The sequence below is a fragment of the Aquarana catesbeiana genome, linkage group LG13 (genome assembly GCF_042186555.1).
Source record: "Aquarana catesbeiana isolate 2022-GZ linkage group LG13, ASM4218655v1, whole genome shotgun sequence".
Classification (NCBI taxonomy): Eukaryota; Metazoa; Chordata; class Amphibia; order Anura; family Ranidae; genus Aquarana; species Aquarana catesbeiana.
Window position 1 is genome coordinate 232,985,691 of NC_133336.1, and position 19,623 is coordinate 233,005,313.

At 42.1% G+C, this 19,623-nt stretch overlaps 1 protein-coding gene across 2 annotated transcripts in view; it reads right to left on the reverse strand.

The window, feature by feature from the left end:
* Positions 1 to 19,623, reverse strand: part of LOC141116953 (NACHT, LRR and PYD domains-containing protein 3-like) — a 291,452-nt gene that overhangs the window by 202,342 nt on the left and 69,487 nt on the right. For both annotated transcript variants that reach the window (XM_073609472.1, XM_073609473.1), the window contains exons 4-5: positions 3,305 to 3,482; positions 3,023 to 3,088 (exon numbers count right to left, since the gene is read on the reverse strand). In XM_073609472.1, the coding sequence (XP_073465573.1) occupies positions 3,023 to 3,088; positions 3,305 to 3,482 (244 nt within the window). The remainder of the gene's footprint in view (positions 1 to 3,022; positions 3,089 to 3,304; positions 3,483 to 19,623) is intronic.

A 19,623-nucleotide genomic window follows, 5' to 3' on the forward strand; every position in this document is an offset into this window, starting at 1 on the left:
ATATACCCCTGGCAGTATTCTATTTAAATATACCCCTATATACATAAAATCATTAGTTTATTACACACGTTAAAAACTTTTTTATAATCTATATGAAAAAGGGAAGGTAAAAAAAAAAAAAAAGAAAATGGATTAGAAATATTAAATAAATTTAAAATAAATATAAAAAAAAAAAAATAAAAATTAATAGTAAAATAATATTGGTAAAAAAGTACATGAATTTAAAGATATATAAATTTAAGATATAAAAATAATGTTGTATGTTTAAGAGGGCTTATTAAAGAAGAAAAATCGAGATAAATGTAAAGATTTTTTTGAAAAAATTTTTTTTTAAAATTCCTTTGAAAAAGATTTTATTGAAATTTCTGGTATTAAAATGGTGAATAAAGAAATTTATATTGTTTTAATGTAGATTGAAGGGGTTTTTATATATACTAGGGCCTTGGTTTAATATGCTAAAAGGATAATTTGTGTTCCTAAAAATTAGTTAAAAAACAATTCAAATCTACATCAATGTTCATTCCTACGGGTTGAAGAGTATCTAATTGGAAGATCCATTTTGTTTCGTTTTGGGAGACCAGAAAATTTAAAAAAAATCTTTTTCAAAGGAATTTTTTAAAAAAGATTTTTTTCAAAAAATCTTTACATTCATCTCGATTGCTTCTTTAATAAGCCCTCTTAAACATACAAAATTATTTTTATATCTTAAATTTATATTTTTCATTTCAATTCATGTACATTTTACCAATATTATTTTACTATTAATTTTTATTCTTTTTTTTTTTATATTTTAAATTTAATATTTCTAATCCATTTTTTTTTTTACCTTCCCTTTTCATATAGATTATAAAAAGTTTTTAACGTATGTAATAAACTAATGATTTTATGTATATAGGGGTACATTTAAATAGAATACTGCCAGGGGTATATGGTATATATTAACAAGAAGGCACAAATTATTTTAAGACAGCCTTCATGACTTATAGCTTATCGCAACGGGTTAACATTGAAAGAATGATGACATTGAGCGTTCAGCAAGAAATGTAAAATCCCATTTAGTAATAGAACGTTATTTCCATGGTCGCAGAACACTTGAAATGCAAACTTCAGTCTGCATAATACCATCAAACATGGCCGCGGGAAATATACTCTATAACAGCGGTCTTCGGTCTGCGCTCTCACCAAATATGGCCATCGGAACAAATACATATAACATGGCCGTGGAGATTATACCTTACAATAGTGGTCTTCAGTCTACACTATCTTATCAAAAATGGCCGCCGGGATAAGTATACATAACATGCGGACTTCGGTCTGCAAAACCTCACCCAAAATAGGTGCCATCAATGTTAATTACTTAAGTTGCGATTCGCTATATAAAGGAGATGAGGTAATTGCGGTGCACGCTCCAGATGACGTCAGAGTGAAGAAACGTGTAGGGCGGGGTCAGCACACACTTTTGCATCACTTCCGGTCATCGGTCTTTGTGTCCGCAACAAATGCTTGTTTGTATCTTACTGAATGTGAGTACCCTTTTCATGATTTTAAACAATAAATTGGTTAAAGCAATATCACACTATTGGCATCTCTTTCTCCTATACCTCATATGACATCTGGGACAAGATTGGCAGGTATTAAACACACCAGGAAACATCCAGCCCTCAGATTGCTGCACAGTGGCAGATACTGTGAATGCTTCATACCCCAAGGGGGGTGGAGGGGGAGTTCCGGTGAGCGCGGCCACAATAAGAGCACGAAAAGAGCACGCATGCTATGATCACCTTTATAAAGTGAACTATACTGTTTTTCACCAGCACAGTAGCACCTTATTTCTGGATATCTAAAATTTTGGGACTGCACATATATCTGCAATATTATATTCCTTATTTGTGATTTTACTTCTATATTTAGACTTTCAACTTTTAATCCACAAAGTTTGCACTAAAGCACTTTAAATCACAAATGAAATTATGTAATGTTTATAGGAATTTTTAGTGGAAATTCATTGATTTTAGTATATCAGCACAGGGACATTCACTTTGTTTATACTAGTTTGAGAACTTATTATACATGTATTTCTTTTGGTCAATAGGACACTGAAAAAGTTAATTGCACCAATACTTACATATTCACTATTTATTTATTTCGTTGAGAGTTTTCCAACGCGGATATTGAACGGCGCCATATCTACTTTATTTTCTTCTCAATCACATACTCCACCTGGTGGTAGTAATTAGTAGAGGCAGCAGTTCTTTTTCGTTTCTTTCTTTTTTGTTTTTTTTGTTAACATTCACCTCCTTTGCGCGGAATCATTCACATTTTCTACATAGATGGTAGGCTGCACTCTCGGGATTTACCTTCAGCCTGAAATACCGACCAGGAGTTGGAAACCGAGATGCAGGTGCACTGTGAAGAAGGCCCCATTACCCCCAGGACCACTCAGAAGGATGGACCCAGCTTACCCCTGAAGGAGCAAGAGCCCTTTGTGAAGGGACGGAACAACAAGTAAAAGGTGGAGCCAGGGCTGAGGAAGTCTGAGTGTCCGCTGCAGGGGTGCCTAAGTGCTATTGTGACGTCGCTCAAATTGAGGAAGAGGGTCTGCCTAAGTTATCTCACAAAGACCTCCGGAAGGATCAATAAGAAGATCCCCTCTGTAGTCTGGCACTAAAGATATTTCCTGTTCTCTTATGATATGTCTCTACTCGTTATTATATAATCTGATCTTTAAGATGTAAGCTGACCTATAACATCCTGTTCCTTTTCTATGAGCAATGTAATATGTCAATTACCTGTATTTGAAAGCTTTCAATAAACTGACTGTGGAAAAAAAAAAAAAAAAAAAAAAAAGAATTAATGCCAACCCCACAAATCTGCAAAAAAGCAGAATGTTTTGCCAGTTGTTCAGGAACAAGTCCAATTTAGCGAGCATTCCCGACCTGCACAAGTATGAACCTAGCCTTAGGGAAAACATAACACCAACTCTGCACTTTGGAGAGAATTGGTGACTTTTTAATTAAATTACCTTTCAGCTCCACAGTCAGCGAGTGTCCATGTTCATCCAGCAGAATCTGCTCCACCAGACCCTCACCTATAGGAAAATAAAGAAATAATGGCTTTGTCATAATTATATCCATCTGAGCAAACTCACAAAATGATGAATGTGAAAGATAGCTGAATGGTCTGTATATAATAAAACCAGTTACTTTTGATATGTGGAGTGAATAAAAAAAGTTTGACCCCTCCACCCATAATGACACAGCTGTGTCCCCGGACTGTCAGAATTGTTATTGCAAAGTCCAATTACCTTTCTGGCTGATTTCCTCCAGAACCGCCAATAAATTAGGATGAGGATGATCTTCCTGTAGCGCATAGAGACATTCCCAGAGTCCAATCAGAGCTTTTCTTCCCACATTCTCAATATCTTGTAATAAGGTGTGAGAGAAGGCATTCCTGATCATATGTTTTTCCCTTGCCAGGAGGGTCTGAAACACAAATATAGTTTTCTTTTTAAAAAAACAAAGTTGATCAGAAGATAAAAACAACTCAAATAATTAACATGGAGCAATCCTTACTATGAATGACATTTTATAATGACAGCCATGATTTCTTGTAAGTGTTTGGCGTGGTTGTTCTTGCAACCCTTAAAGTGATTGTAAAGTCTACTTTTTTTTTTTTTCTATTAAAATAACAAACATGTTACACTTACCTCCTCTGTGTAATGGTTTTGCACAGGGCAGCCCCAATCCTCCTCTTCTCGGGCCCCTGGATGGAGCTCCTGGCCCCTCCCTCCTGTTGAGTGCCCCCACAGACAGCAACTTGGTATTGGGGCACCTGAGCCAAGCTGCAGCTTTGTGTATCCATTCAGACACGGAGCTGCCATTCACCCCACCCCCTCTCTATCCTGATTGGCTAACTGCATTTGATTGACAGCAGTGGGAGCCAATGGCGCCGCTGCAGTGTCTCAGCCAATCAGGAGAGAGAGTCCCGGAATGGCTGAGGCACTCGTGGACATCGCTGGATAGAGAGGGGGCTCAGGTAAGTATTAGGTGGGTGAGGGGGGGCTGCTCACAGAAAGCTTTTTATCGTAATGCACAGAATGCATTAAGATAAAAAAACATTCTGCCTTTACAATCACTTTAACCACTTCAGCCCCAGAATAATTTACCCCCTTCCTGGCCAGAGCACTTTTTGCGATTCAGCACTGCGTCACCTTACCTGACAATTGCGCGGTCATGTGACACTGTACCCAAACAAAATTGACGTCCTTTTTTCCCCATAAATAGAGCTTTCTTTTGGTGGTATTTGATCACCTCTGTGGTTTTTATTTTTTGCGCTATAAACAAAATAGCGACAACTTTGAAAAACGCATTTTTTACTTTTTGCTATAATAAATATCCCCAACAATATATAAAAAAACTAATTTGTTCCCAACTTAGGCCGATACGTATTCTACATATTATTGGTAAAAAAAAAAAACGCAATAGGCGTATATTGATTGGTTTGCACAAAAGTTATAGCGTCTACAAAATAGGGGATAGATTTATGGCACTTTTATTAATTCTTTTTTATTTGTAATGGCGGTGATCTGCGATTTTTATAGGGACTGCGACATTATGGCGGAACACATTGGACAGTTTTGACACCATTTTGGGACCATTGTCATTTAGGCCCAGTTCACACTGATGTGAGTTCATAACGAATGCGATGCGTCAACAACACTTTAAATTCGCATGTCATCCCTAAAGTCATTGTTTTCAATGACGGTCGTTCACATACATGCGTTATGATTCCTCTACGAATGCGATGCGATTAAAAAAAGGGTCTTGTGCGAGTTTACTGTGTTGAGTTGCGAATTTAGTCTCCATAGACATCAATGTAAATCGTTCTTGAATCGCATTGATGGTTCACATATGTGCTTATTCATCACTTCCAGCTCCTCCTCCCAGTACTGTCCCCTCACTTCCTGTTTCCTGTCTCATGTCCATATGCAAACAGATAAGATGGCCCCCAGGCGTCGGAACAGCATTGAAAATGAGACAATCAGACTTGTCCGTGACAGCCATATACCTGAATATAAAATGAATGCCCAGAAGAGCAGAGGCTGGGAAGAAATTTGTAAAACTTTGTATGCAGATTGGGAAGCCTTCACACCTCAAGTTCGCAAACATAAACGTAAGTACATGTTTATTCATCCCACTGACCACCAATCCCTCTGACCACCAATGTAAGGGCATGTATTCCACTGACCGCCAATGTAAGGGCATGCATCCCACTGACCACCAATGTAAGGGCATGCATCCCACTGACCACAAATCCCACTGACCACCAATGTAAGGGCATGCATCCATTTGACCACCAATGTAAGGGCATGCATCCCACTGACCACCAATGTAAGGGCATGCATCCCACTGACCACCAATGTAAATGCATGCATCCCACTGACCACCAATGTAAATGCATGCATCCCACTGACCACCAATCCCACTGACCACCAATGTAAGGGCATGCATCCCACTGACCACCAATGTAAGGGCATGTATCCCACTGACCACCAATGTAAAGGCATGCATCCCACTGACCACCAATCTCTCTGACCACCAATGTAAGGGCACGTATCCCACTGACCACTAATGTAAGGGCACTTATCCCACTGACCACCAATGTAAGGGCATGTATCCCACTGATGACCAATGTAAGGACATGCATCCCACTGACCACAAATCCCACTGACCAGCAGTATAAGGAGCATTTTTCCCACTGACCACCAATTAATTGTTTATATTTTATTTGATTACAGAAGAACTCATATGTACTAGGTGGCGAAGCCTCAAGGATACACTTCAAAGACACCAGAGACTGGAGCGTGAAGCACAAAGTGGGTCTGGTGCCGCCCCAAAGCGTCCCTATGCCTTTGCCAGATACCTGGATTTTCTCAAGCCAGGTCTAGAATTAACAAAGTAATTTTTTTATACAAAAACAGGTCTCTCTACCATCTCTCTCTAATTAACCTGTCCTCCCCCTAACCTTCGCTTCTGCCGCTATCATCTTCATAGTTACAAAAATTGTCACATGAAATTTGGGAAGAGGAGGAGGAAGAGGGAGAGAAGCATGCTGCTATTGTTGACGTAGATGAGGGAGTATCATTTGCTTGCACAAACCGAGAGGATTCATCATCTATGGAGGTAGAGGGTGACACAATCGAGGTACATGAATCATCTACTCAGGAGAAAGATAATGAGGATACTGACATTTCTACACCTTCCAACAGAAGGCAAAGGCAAACATCTACCTCACGCAGGAAGCGAAGCAGCAGAACAGGTGGAAGACCCAGACGAAACAAATAAATTACGCCACATAGTGTCAGGGATCACTGAACAAATCGATGTCCAGCGATGCCCTCATACTATGTTTGCCCTAAGTTTGGTGCCTCTTCTCAAAGAGGTCTTGTTAGACCATTACTTCAACATGAGGATTGCAGTGCAACATTGCATACATTCCTTCACTATGCCACACCATGTTTCAGTGCCAACGCACAAGAGTACTAGTACTCAAATAATTATTCCCATTTCTTCTGCCTCAAACCCTGCACTAAACCCTTATCCTTCTAGTTTTGCTGACCACTCACCCCCAGATCAAGAATCCCATATCCCATTCCTTCACCAATTCGCTCATTAATGACGCCCCCCCAACTAGAACCCCGGATATGACAAGAGCAATGGAATTGAGACCACGCAACTCAACTCCTCACTATTTCCCACTACAAAGCAGAGTACCATAGCTCTGCATTCAAATGCCATCCATGCCAAACCACTATCCATCTGTGTCAAGACCTATGGAACAGCTCAAACCAATCATTCCAAGTCCTTATCCATATAGAAATCAATCACTTGAAGTTAATTCAATCGTGCCTCCAACAAATTCACAAGATGGGGCCCCGAGTGAACCACAGGATATAGTGATATCCCCGCCTGTATCTTTAAGGCAAGCAATGCCTGAGCAACAGAGTGTTACAACTTTTTTGAATTTATAGATGCCTACCTGTTAAACGGCACTGCCTCTTTCATGTTAATCCATATTGGATTTGTTTACGTTATGTTTTATATTTTTTAGTGAATTTGAACAGTTTATTCAGATATTTGTTCATATCTTGATCGGTTAACGTAGGAAATAGATTGAAAAAAGATTAGGGTGAGAGAGGAGATGCACCACCAATGTAAGGGCATGCATCCCACCTCTGACCACCAATGTAAGGGCATGTATCCCACCTCTGACCAAAATGTAAGGGCATGCATCCTACTAACCTCCAATGTAAGGGTATTTATCCCACTGACAACCAATCCCACTGACCATCAATGTAAGGTCATATATCCCACCTCTGACCAAAATGCAAAGGGCTATGGTGCGATTTTGCAATATGGGCCCCCCGAGTGAACCACCGGATAGAGAGTTGTATCCCCGCCTGTACCTTTGAGGCGAGCAATGCCTGAGAAACAGAGTGTTACAACTTTTTTGAATTTATAGATGCCTACCTGTTAAACGACACTGCCTCTTTCATGTTGTTGACCATATTGGATTTGTTTACGTAATGTAAAACCTTTTTGATCCATACCAACTTTTCAGGTCTGTGTGGATTATGCAGTGGGATACATGTACAAAAGGAGGAGGAAGAGAGAGAGTATGAGAGTGAGGTGAAGGTTTAGGTGCTTCTTTTTGTACAAGAAATGTGAAAATGTCCACTATGTCAATGTGTGTTAAAGGGTAAAGAAACAGATAGGAAGTTGGAGGGTCAGAGGAAGTGAAAGGGTCAGAGGAAGTGAGAGGGTCAGAGGAAGTGAGTTAGAGGGTCAGAGGAAGCGAGTTAGAGGGTCTGAGGAAGTGAGTTAGAGGGTCTGAGGAAGTGAGTTAGAGGGTCTGAGGAAGTGAGTTAGAGGGTCAGAGGAAGCGAGTTAGAGGGTCTGAGGAAGTGAGTTAGAGGGTCTGAGGAAGTGAGTTAGAGGGTCTGAGGAAGTTAGACTTGAAGGAAGAGATCGAGTGAGGTGAGAGAAAGGGAAACATAAAAGGAGAGAGTATTGTCTCCTCGTTATGTGGTTCTTTACAATGTTTGAAGTTTGATTGTTCCCCGAAAATGTTTCAAAAGGTATGTAATTACATGAAGATTAAAATTAAAAAAAATAAAAAATATTTTTTTGAAGACAACTATGGTGTGATATCTGTCTGCATTGCTTGTATTGCTTACTATGGTGCAAATCATTCATCTCATGTACGATGAGCGGTACAGCTTACCTTCTGGAACCTATAAACAAAATTGTAAGTATATTGGTTATTGATATGTATTTGTCTATTGATGCACTAATTGCAGATGTGTTAGGGTTCATTTTATGGTTAGGGTTACGGAAAGTTAGGGTTAAGATTAGGGTTAAGTAAAATAATGACACATGAACAGTATCAAATTCAATTTTTTATTTTTACAGATGAAAATTGACACCATGCAAATATATGAAGCAGAGTACAGCATTTTAACCTATTGCATCGAGCTGCCTGATAGCTGCCCATTTGCTGACATAAAGTACTCTGTGAAGTCCTGGCGAACATTTTCCCCACTGTAGTTGCCACAGGTTCTGATCCGTGTTGGATCTTTGAGGTCATGCATCAAAGAGTCCTCAAATAAGTACCCATCTCGAGCATGAACAAAATTGTGCAATGCACATGCTGCTTGCACTGCACCAATGGCATGCTCCATACTAAGGCTGATAGGTGAGTGCAGGAAACGCCACTTATTGGCAAGTATGCCAAAAGCACACTCCACTACACGTCTTGCCCTTGACAGTCTTTAATTGAATACCCTCTTTGCAGTGGAAAGTCCCCTGTTTGCATATGGCCGTAGAAGGCACTCAGAAAAAGGGAATGCCTCATCCCCAACAAAGACATAAGGCTACAGGAGTTGATTTGTTCGAGGAAGTGGGAGACTATCAGGAAGGTTCAGTGAGTTTTCTCGAAGCATCTTGCCAAGAAGAATGCGAGAAGATGCTGGAGTCAGAGCTGCTTCCATATGATCCTATATCCACATAGGTAAAAGGAATAATTGGCATCAGGCACTGCCATTAGGACAAATGAAAAGTATTTTTTATAGTTAAAATACTTTGAGCCACTATGAATTGAGCTGATTATTCTGATGTGCTTTCCATCTATTGCACCCACACAATTTGGGAAATTGCACCGCTCCCAAAAAACGTTGGCAATTTTTGCCCAGTCTTCCCTTGTCGGCTTCTTCATCACCAAATCCTTTAAAACTAGCCAGATAGCTGCACAAGTTTAATGCACAATAGAACTCACGGTCGATTTGCCCAGCTTGAATTCGTATTGTAAACTGGTGAAAGAATTGCCGGTAGCCAGGTACCTAAAAGGAAGGAGAATGATAATTAATTGTGTGCTTACTTTTTTTCGGTTTTTGCTCTAAGTTAAGTAAAGACGAGATGGCGTAGTGTACGCAACACCTACATCAAATACGTGAGGCCAAGAGTGGAGCAGCTGCCACGACAAAAAAAAAAAAAATCATACGCATTTTCTGGCTATCTGGCTTTTTATTAAATATGTTACCTTAAGGTGACAAGTAATCGCTCAGCTGGCTCCACACTATTTCGGAAAGTGGTGTTCTGATGCTCCACACTGCTGTAGATCAGTCGAAGCAATTTGTCGAAACTAAAAATTAAATATATTCAGAGAAGAGGTAAGATTACATAGATAAGGGAAGAGGTGTCAGATAAGGAAGTGGGGTGAAAGGGGGGAAAATTAGGATAAGGGGGAGAAGTGGGGAGAGGGAGGGAGGTTGGATACAGAGCAGAGGGATGTATTGGGTTATGGAGGGTGAGGGATAGAGGGGGTAGGGATGGAGGAAGTAAGGGAAAGTGGGGGTGAGGGATAGATGGGTGAGGTATAGTGGGGGGGAGTGATGTTCGGATTCCGGTTAAGGTTAGGAATGGAGGGGGGGGAGTGATGTAGGGTAAGGCAGGTATGGAGGAATGGGGAGAAAAAGTATAACTTTCATAATTGCTCACCTGTCAACTGACATACTAGTGTAATTTTTTCATTATGTTGACGTAGATCGTTGTAGATCTTGAACTGCCCTCTCTCCTCCTATTTGCAATTACAGGGTGTACCCAGTATCTTCTGGTTGACAGCATCATCATCCTCCTCCTCCTCAGCCTGGCTTTCTTCTTTTTTTATAATGACTGCAGTAGCAGTAATTAGTGCTGCCATAACCAAAGCCAATGAATGGTACATTCTGACACACTATCCCACGCTCCTCTCCACACACTCCACAAAAATCAGGAAGAGAACAGGAAGTTTATACAGCTATTTTTTTATTTTTTTTTTTACGTCAGCATAACACTAGGTTCCATTGGCCATACATGAAATCGCAGTCACCTCCCAAAATGACAACTAATTCCAGTAGAATCGCAGTAAATTTGAAACAAACATGCAATGAATTCGCAAAGAAGATTCGCAACGCAATCGTTACAAAATTGCGCTAAATTCGCAACACATCAGTGTGAACCGGGCCTTATACAGCAATCAGTGCTATAAAAATGCATTGATTACTGTGTAAATTACACTGGCAGGGAAGGGGTTAACCACTAAGGGGCGTTCAAGGGGTTAAGTGTGTCCTAGGAAGTGATTCTAACTGTGAGGGGGCTGGACTTCAACACACATAGGACAGTGATCACAGCTCTCGATGAGAGAGAGCTGTGATCTCTGTCCTGTCACTAGGCAGAACGGGGAAATGCCTTGTTTACATAGGCATCTCCCCGTTCTTCCTCTCTGTGACGTGATCGCGGGCATCCCGGCGCATATAGAGTCCGCGGACCCACGGTAACGGAGACCGTGGCGGGCACGTGCTCACGACACTGCTTCTTAACCACTTCCCGTCCGGCCTATAACAGAAGTGGTTCTGTTATCCTGACTGGGCGTCATATGACGTTTAAGCAGGATAACATGCCAGCGCAGCGTGGCGATCGCGAGTGCAGCTCGTCAGTCTGACACACCGCATCTCCGATCATGATAAGAAGCCTCTGACACCACCCATCCCTGCCATCTTCATCTTCCTACACCCATCTGCCAGCCTCCCACCACTCCCTGTCATTCTCACCCCCCTGCACCCATCTGCCAGCCTCCCACCATCCCACCCCGTCATCTTCATCCCCCTGAACCCATCTGCCAGCCTCCCACCACCCCATCCCTGTCATCTTCATCCCACTGCACCCATCTGCCAGCCTCCCATCACCCCACCCCCTGTCATCTTCAACCCCCTGCACCTGTCTGCCAGCCTCCCACCACCCCATCCCCTGTCATCTTCATCCCACCTGCACCCGTCTGCCAGCCTCCCACCACCCCACCCCCTGTCATCTTCATCCCCTGCACCCATCTGCCAGCCTCCCACCACCCCACCCCCTGTCATCTTCATCCCCCCTGCACCCGTCTGCCAGCCTCCCACCACCCCATTCCTGTCATCTTCAACCCGCTGCACCCGTCTGCCAGCCTCCCACTACCCCATTCCTGTCATCTTCATCCCCCCTGCACCCATCTGTCAGCTTCCCACCACCCCATCCCCTGTCATCTTCACCCCCCTGCACCCGTAATTATAAGAGTACTTGGTTAGAGAAAATTCTAGAAACTGTGAATTCATAGTTTATAGGATTTAAGGCTCTTAATAAATGCAATTTATAGTTATTTTTTTATCGCTTTAAGTATTTTTCCCATTTTGGGCGTGAGTGGGGCCTCATGTCTAAGATTTGCCTAAGGCCTCACAAAGCCTAGAGCCGCCTCTGCCAGTGGATGTGATGTCCGCTGGCCACCCGTGATCGTTCCCGAGAGAGGCAGATCACCATTCTGACAGGGGAAAACATGGAGATCTTGTGCCCTAAATCTATCCCATAGTTTGTAGACACTATAACTTTTGTGCAAACCAATCAATGTACACTTATTGGGATTTTTTTTTACCATCAAAATGTAGAAGAATACATATTGGCCTAAATTGAAGAAATTTGATTTCAATTTTTTTAATGAATATGTATTATAGCAGAAAGAAAAAAATGTTTTGTTTTTTTAAATTGTCTGACTTTGTTTTTTTTTCCACACTAAGGCGTTTTAGCGCTAAAAATAGCGCCTGCAAAGTGTGTGTAAAGCGCCTCTCCTGTCACTCCAGTGTGAAAACCTGAGGGCTTCCATACCGGATCGGTGCACTTGCAGGACGTTAGAAAACGTCCTGCAAGCCGCATCTTTGAGGCAGTGGAGAAGCAGCAGTGAAATGAATGAGCAACGCTGCCCATTAACCCCTTCTTCGACCACTAGCGGGGGTTAAAAGTGCAGCTAAAACTATAGTAAAACGCCCCTAAAACTAGCGGCACTTTGCAGCTGATGCCGTGTCAAAAAATAAAACCCAGCAGAGGTGATCAAATTCCACCAAAAGAAAGCTCTATTTGTGGGAAAAAAGAACATCAATTATATTTGTGTACACCGTACGCAGTGCCGTATCACAAAAAAATGGCCTGGTCATAAAGGGGGTAAAACCTTCTGGGGCTGATCTGGTTAAAAAAGAAATGAAAAAGGTATCAAAATTGTGTAAAGATATAAAAAAATAAATAAACATTCTAAATACCTTTTTTCCCTGTTTTATAAGTGATCACATTCCCTCTGTTCTCAGCTGCACAAGCAGCTGGGTGAATAGAAACAGTAGCACATTGGTTTGTGCGGAGGCAGGCTGAGTTCCCAGCACAGCTAGAGAAATGACCACACTGTATTCTCTTGCTTAATGTGGTCAGTTTTTAATAGGAAATCAGAGGGACTGGCAAGAACACCAGGGATTTCACACAAAGGAAGCAATACAAAGAGCAGAAGACTTTCTCACACAAGTACATGGTACAACAGCCACATATCAGTAATATGAAATGCTGGGTTTACATAAACATAAATGTCCATAAATCATCCTTCTATATTCTTCAGTCTTCTGAAATCATGTATGCTGATTATTCAATATCATCTAAAATAAATTTATGCTGTTGGATATTTGGTTTTAACTATGACCCTATTGTATAAGGAGATGCCTTCATCATTTTCTGGCCCAGATGTGATATTTTTGCACCCCAAAATGCGTTGGCTCCTCTTTGGCTGCATGATTTAACAAGAAAAAAGGGGAAAGGGGGGAAGTGGGACTTTAAATGAGGCACCGGGGGTGCCCCTATCCCTGTCTGCGAAAATTAATAAGAGTTGGGACTTTAAATGAGGTCATGGAATAAATGCAGGTACCAGGGGTAACAGTGCAATTTTATTGGTCAAGTAACATGCATGAAAACAATTCAAGACAGGACCACATCATGTAAAGAAAGACATTGTGATGAATATCATTCCAAAATCACAGCACATGTATTTGTGCATAAGCGATCGGCATCAAGGATACAATCAACTTGGCGCCACATGGTGGTCTCGTTGAGCGATTTAGTACATGTACAAAGAATGCATAAAATATACAAATAACAATACCACAGCACAACAAGAAAAACAAATAATATGTAAAAACCATAATGATTATTCTTGAGATGTTGCAATGTAAACATATGTTGGTGTCCCAAATGTCCGACGCGTTTCGTGTGGAATACACTCATCAGGGGCCAGATGGTAAGGGATTTCTACAAAAGTAATGCAACAAAAGGTGAGTTACACTGGTAGCAAATACTCACAGCGAAAAAGGGGTTGATTCACCCTAAAACACTTACATGTGAATAATGTGGTAGGACATGACAAGTACAGAGCCAAGACCAACAGGCATCTCTCCCGGGAGCTGAGGTGCAGCGGCATGCGCGCTGGCGAGCCAGATACACAGAGTCCCCCCCCCGGAGAAACAGCGCGGGACCCCAGAACCGACATGGATGGGATATCAAAGAGGAGTGCCAGTATAATCTGCCTGGGGAGAAATTAATTGAAGCAATGTGTCAGATTTAATGTGGGTAAAAGGACCAATATTGTCTCTCTAAACAGCATGGTAAAATGTAGAAGTCTATGCCAAAAGAAAAATAAAAATAAATGAATGTAATAAAGGTATCGCAAGTATCTACATCCAACCATCGTGGACTGTGCTATATAATACAAATAAAAAAGAAAATTTAAAAACGAACAGCAAAGGCAAAACCAATTTCAAACAGCCACAAGGATGGTAAAAAGTGAAAATATATGGGCTTACATGTATCCCAGGCAGGAGGGAAGGCACTGTGGATAGGAAGTAATAATGAACCATCTCGGAGCAGAGGCGCCCACGCTGTGCCGGGGGAGACCAGATATACCCGCCAAACACCACGTGCCGCGTACACCAGCGTCACCCGAGCATGGCAGAAAAAGGGGAGGGGCTCTGGTTCTGACGACAAACTGCGTCAGTGAACAGCGTCCGCACTCCCCATCTGACTGGCTAACTGGAGGAACTCGAGCACCACGCCTTGACGCCAGTGTGGTATCCGACGTGGGGCAGGGGGGGTTTGACGCCGATGCGCCGTGGGCGCCCGCCCAATCCCCCTAGAGGCAACGTAGTGCACTCCCTCCCGCACACGAAACGGAGCGGGGGGAGGGGGGGCAGGGGGGACACACAGGGCGCATCGCAGCTCCCGAGTATAGGATACAGAGTCAGTAATGGATGTAATACAGTCACGTCTCATCCCTGAAGGGGATGACATGTCAAACGGCTGTGCTGCCTGATCTCATGGACACCTAAGGGTGTCAAGGATCAGCAGAACCTGAATATGGAAATTAACCATTCAGGTGCATAGATACCTAACATGTGGGCGGCAGGGGAACACTCTCCAAAGACCTCCATCCCTAAATAGAGTCAAGAAAAAAGGGGAAAGGGGGGAAGTGGGACTTTAAATGAGGCACCGGGGGTGCCTCCATCCCTGTCCCATGATTTAACAATTCCGCTATTCACAGGGCCTACAATTGCTTCTGAGGGCGATTTACTGCATTTGTCACCTTATCTCCAACTCCCTCTTACTGATAACCTGCATGCCTTCAGCAAAGAAGAAATTGAGGGTCTCCCCACAGAAATCCTTAACCGCCTCTGGACCACCCCACATACTGCAGCAGGGCGGCCCCACAGCATGAAATGAAGTACCTGTACATCATCTTTAGTTCCGGGTCTGAGGCATGCATGTGCTCCGGTGACCCGCTCCCACTGTGATTTGACATAGCGACAGCCAATCAGCGGGTCCGGCGGAACCCAATGTTCACCGGCACCCAGCAATCATTCCCGAGCGAGGCAGATCTCCGTTCTGACAGGGGAGAACATGGAGATCTTGTGTTCCTGCTATGCAGGAACATGGATTTCATTGTTTCCCCAGTAAGACCATCCCCCACACAGTTAGCCCCCCTAGGGACACACTTAACCCTTTGAGCAACCTTGGTGTTAACTCCTTCCCTGCCAGTGTCATTTATACAGTGACAGTGCATTTTTTTAAGCACTGATCACTGTATTGGTGTCCATAGTGTCAGATTTGTCTGCCGTAAACGGTCGTCTGCCTATATAAACAAGGCAGATCGCTGTTCTGTGAGAGAGGAAGACAGAGATCCTGTGTTTCTGCTATGGAGGAACATGAATCTCTGTCTTCCTCAGTCAAAGCACCCCGCACAGTTAGCAAGCACTCCTAGGGAACACATTTAACCCTTTGATTGCCCTTGATGTTAACCCCTTCCCAGCCAGTGTCATTAGTACAGTGACAGTGCACATTTTCAGCACTGATCACTGTATTGGTGTCACTGGTCCCCAAAATAGTGTCACTTAGGGGTTGATTCACTAAAGTAAAAAAGACATTTGTGCATTTTGCAAAGTGCAGTTAGTCCAGTGCTTAGTAAATGAACAGAAGCTCTGCTGACTTCCATTATCCAATTGTGCAGTTTTTTCTCTTCATTTTCTTTGCAAAGAATACCCAATCATGTGCAAAGTAAAGCCTTACCTCATTTACTAAGCTCTGGAGCAACTGCAAAGTGCACAGTCTATTTGCTTTTAGTAAATCAACCCCTCATTGTCACTTAGTGTCCGATTTGTCCGCTGCAATGTCACGGTCCCGCTATAAGTCACCGATCGCCACCATTACTAGTAAAATAAATAAAAATACCATAAATCTATCCCATAAGCCTCATACACACCATCGGAATATCCGATGAGAAATGTGTGATGACAGGCTGTTGGCAGAAAATCCGACCGTTTGTACGCTCCATCGGACAATTGTTGTCGGATTTTCCGCGGACAAATGTTGGATGGCAGGTTTTAAAATTTTCCACGGACAAATGTCTGTTGTCAGATTTTCCAAGCGTGTGTACACAAGTCCGTCGGACAAAAGTCCAAAGTACAAACACGCATGCTCGGAAGCAAGGACGAGACCCGGAAGCAGTCGGTCTTGTAAACTAGCGTTCGTAATAGAGAATTAACATTTGTGGCGCGGCAAATTATGAAATCTGGAAATGCAGCGCACAATTCTCTTCTTCTTTAATGGGATAATAATGAAGCTGCTTTGCTGGTGATACTGATGGAGTTATTGCAAACAATCTTTTTTTTTCTAGTGATATCAAGAATAATATTATTATGCTTTTTCTTTTTTTTTTTTTTGGGCAAGTTACCACAACACCATTATCCCGTAGTTTTTAAGATCAAAGATACAACTATGTTGGTGTCCCTTGTCAATTTTACATTGTATTTTTTTAAATGTAACTGCCTACTCCCAAACTGTCATTTGAAGTAAAACACATAGCCAAGTATTATTCTACACAATTTTTTTTATTGTGCATTAAAAAAAAAAAAAAAGAAAACAAATACAATTAGACATGCTATCTGCCAATAGAACTTAACCAAAAAGTGCATTCTATGCATCCAAAAATATAGAAAATATACCAAATCAAATTATTTTTCAACCAAAAAATAAAATAAAAGCCGCATACATGTGTCCTGCTTCTTAATATAGGGGGTCAACAATGCTAAGAGTTGGTGAAAGCAGGGGTCCGTCATCAGGAGATAATTCCAAAAATCATCCAGATTATTCTCCTGGAGCTCCAGCAGCAAAGGCATATGACAAAATTGTAAAAACAACAGAACCCCAGCACTAAATGGTGGAAACCTGAGGAGCAATCAAAAATAAGGAAATAAGTCAATGGGGAGGCTTCTGTGCCCAGTGCAGCTGGAAAGAAACCATAACTGGTAGAAACGGATCTGACAATCAAAATACAAAAGATCCAGCACTCCAAGGGTTAAAGAAAACAGTCCACAACATTTGAAAAAAATTATATTGAGTAATGAATAATTTTATTCAAAGTAGCAGCTAATAAAAAGCAGTCCTGTTCATGCACAATAAAGATAGAATGATAAAGCAGGTTTATATGGTCACTAGCCATCCATTGAGCAACAAGGAGCTAAAATAAGTCCTAAACAAAATCGTTCTCCCAAAAACGAAGGAAGGGTGAGAAGGAAAAATGGATGGATCAAAAACAGGCAGCCAACTGAGTCCCTGCTGGGTTTAGGATGTAATCCCAGGGGAAACAACTCACCAGCAACCGAAATAGATCCAGCGCGTGGATCGGTGGATATCACAGCCGCGTGCAGCGGGGGAGATGGAACGGAGCTCCGTCTCACATGGGTCAGTGACATCAGACCAGCTGAGACACTGACTCAGGAAGGGGAAAGCCCAGCGTCGCTGAGGTGGAGCAGCTGTTGTATCAGCTGATGGATCACTCTGCCACTTGCGGTGCAGTCCAATACTTCCCCAATGGTGAGGATTCCTCCTACACCTTCGGTGTCATGCGATGTTTAGCCGCTACTGTGGAGGTATAAACCACGCTGCTGGAAAGTCTAAACTGACAGGCTGGGAAGGCTGTCTGTACTGCCAATGTTTGTCAATGATGGAAGTCCCAAAAATTCATGATAAATGGGATGTGTTGGCTAGTCCAAAAGCTACATTTATGTTGCCTTGACGACGCATTTCGTGCTCCAGCGCTTTGTCACAGTCAAGAATGAAGGCAACTAAGAGAGTTTAAATAATAAAAAGAAGGGCGGGAAAATTAACCGAGCTAAGGGGCGGGATAAATCAAACCTCTAGCATTAACCCCTTATTGCCCGGAGGATTCACAATCAATACTACGGTCATTAGTTCTTCTAGAGTCTAGTATAACATATGTCTACTTAAAAATACAAAATGTATATAACAACTTCCACAAATATTACAAAATAATAAATTATAATGAATATCATTGCTACAAAAACACATACAATGTCTAATGCCGCGTACACACGAGCTGACTTTACGGCAGACTTTGACGTACTTTACGACGGACTTTCTGAATGAACGGACTTGCCTACACACAATCCACCAAAGTCCGTCGAATTCGTACGTGATGACATACGACCGGACTAAAACAAGGAAGTTCATAGCCAGTAGCCAATAGCTGCCCTAGCGTGGCTTTTTGTCCGTCGAACTAGCATACAGACGAGCGGACTTTTCGACCAGACTCAAGTTCGACGGATAGATTAAAAACATGTTTCAAATCTAAGTCCGTCCAACTTTTGAGCAAACAAAGTCCGCTGGAGCCCACACACGATCGAATTGTCTGACAAAATCCCGTCCGCCGGGCAAAGTCTGCCGTAAAGTCCGCTCGTGTGTACGCGGCATAAGAATATTAAGAAGAAAGATTTTTTTGCACACATAAAATTAAAAAAAAAAAAAAAAATCACTACACAAAACTGCATGTTTCTAGTTCTTCATTTAACCCCTTCAGGACAAGCAAATCGAACATGTATATCCCGAACACTTCCCTTTTGCTTAAGAGGGAAAATCTCTCGTTTGTAGTTAGTGTTACTTTGGGGATAGTTTCTAACTTTCTAACCCAATACGAATTGGGAGCCCACCACTTCTGCAACACCCGTACTTAACCCATTCACTGGCCAACCCGGAATTCAGATGGAAACAGTTGATTTTACGTCACTTACTTTTTATTCGCTGTTTTTCACAGAAGATCTCTATAGATCTATTGTGGACCAAAGTAATTTGTATGCTGGTCAATACAGCGCCGCTAATCCCCATTTAACTCTTGCCAGAGAATGGAAATCTAGTAAGGTTTCAGAATTTAAGATCTTTCTGGGCCTATCCCTTCTCAATTCACCATATGCCCATGTTCTCTGCCTCCATGGCCAGGGCACGATACAAGCAGATATTGTGGTTAATGCATGTTAATGACAATGAACTGACATCCTCGCGGTGACTCTGAATACGATCGGCTCCACAAAGTTTGGCCCCTCGTAAACCACTCCAACCAACAGTTTGGGAAAGCATTTTATCACACAGATCTTGGTGTGGTCAGATGCTTTAAGGGCAGAGGAGAGATCTAGAGTCTAATAGACCCCAATTTGTTTTAAAAAGAGTACCTGTTACTACCAATTGCCATCATAGGGGATATTTATATTCTCTGTGATAATAAAAATGACAAAAAAAAAAAACAGTGTAAAAACAAAATAACTAATAATAAAAAAAAAAGCATCCCTGTCCCCCCGTGCTCGTGCGCAAAGGCGAACGCAAGCGTCGGTCTCGTGTCATTTGTAAACAG